The sequence below is a fragment of the Austrofundulus limnaeus genome, unplaced genomic scaffold (genome assembly GCF_001266775.1).
Source record: "Austrofundulus limnaeus strain Quisiro unplaced genomic scaffold, Austrofundulus_limnaeus-1.0 Scaffold703, whole genome shotgun sequence".
NCBI lineage: Eukaryota > Metazoa > Chordata > Actinopteri > Cyprinodontiformes > Rivulidae > Austrofundulus > Austrofundulus limnaeus.
The window spans coordinates 32,629-34,038 of NW_013953105.1; the positions used below are offsets into that span (position 1 = coordinate 32,629).

The window sequence follows — 1,410 nt, forward strand, 5'->3', positions numbered from 1 at the left end:
TTTTAACACTGTGTGTACCACTGTGTGCACCACTGTGTACCACTGTGTTAACACTGTGTGTACCACTGTGTGCACCACTGTGTTAACACTGTTTTAACACTGTGTGTACCACTGTGTGCACCACTGTGTTAACACTGTTTTAACACTGTGTGTACCACTTCATACTGCTGTATTTCTGTGTTCTTCTCCAGAGTTAGGGTAAGGGGGAGGGGTCAGGACAACGTGGCAGAGATTAAGATTAGGAACAATGGCACATGGATTTTTTCAAGCTACAGATGTTAACAATAAAACTCCTTTGGATTAAATCATCCAGCCTGATGAGGACGAAGAGACCAAACCTGCTAAAACACAAATCTACCTGAAGCCATGCTGTGTTTAAAGCTGCCACATCCTGAAGACCTCTGAAATTAGTAACTGTTATTAGACCGGCCCCAGATTTATGCATGCTGTAGGTCAGTCATAGTAATAACAGTGGTGGACAGGTGGGATGAGGGGAGGGGGTACAGCATCTTTAACACAGTAGAGGATGATCCTCCCACTGAGGTGAAGCTTGCCCACCTGAGTAACTTAAACACTAATGTGAACAACTTTCCTCTCAGGGAAAAGGATGACATCATCCGGCAGCTGTGATGACCCTGTGTGTGTGGTCTGTGGAGTCAATGAGTACCAGGACCGTTACAACAAAGATGAGAGGTGTAAACGGCAGCCGTACTGTGACCCCAGTAAGACCCTCTGTCAGTTCAGAGTTGTTTTAGTTGGATGTTGTTCATCTGACAAGTGGAAGCTTCTCCTTCCAGATAAAAACTTTCAGGCTCCAGATCCTGTGAGCAGTAAAGAGAAAAGCACCTGTTTGTGTAAAGATGGATACCATTGCTCCAGTAAAGAGTGCATCACCTGCGTTCAGCACACGACCTGTCAGCCGGGTCAGGACTTGGTTTTAAAAGGTGTGTCRTCTCTTACTGACAAGCTCCTTTTATTTGTCGATCATGCTGGAGGGTTTGTTGTCTAACAGTTCCTGTTGTGTTTCAGGGAATCACACTCAGGACACAGTGTGTCGTCCGTGTCCTGAGAAGACATTTTCCAGCACGAGCAACAGTAAATGTGTGAAATTGACTGAGTAAGTACTGAAACACATGCGCTTTGTGCAAACATCTCACTCTAACCTTAACTAAAGTGACTAGTCATGAAGTAATTTCTGATTAGTCATAATTCTAATTAAATGTCTTAAATTATACCAGGTTTGTAGGTACTGTAAATGTTTGTGTTCTTAGCAGTTTTTCTGATGTTTTTATTAGTATTATATCAATTAAAACGGGGATCGTGATGTAAATTWTAGCTGTAGCCCTCTTTTAGCCAACTTGAAATTTTCAGTGAAACTCGTGATCAGTTAGTGCAACTCTCAGCTGCTGC

At 43.0% G+C, this 1,410-nt stretch overlaps 1 protein-coding gene across 1 annotated transcript in view; it reads left to right on the forward strand.

Annotated features, from left to right (window-relative positions):
* Nucleotides 1–599: 599 nt before the first annotated feature.
* The window catches only part of cd40 (CD40 molecule, TNF receptor superfamily member 5), a gene marked incomplete at its 5' end in the record, with an annotated part of 5,822 nt that continues 5,011 nt past the window's right edge, over nucleotides 600–1,410 (forward strand). The window contains 3 exon segments of the mRNA XM_014027949.1: nucleotides 600–722; nucleotides 798–944; nucleotides 1,030–1,117. Of these exon segments, the coding sequence (XP_013883403.1) occupies nucleotides 600–722; nucleotides 798–944; nucleotides 1,030–1,117 (358 nt within the window).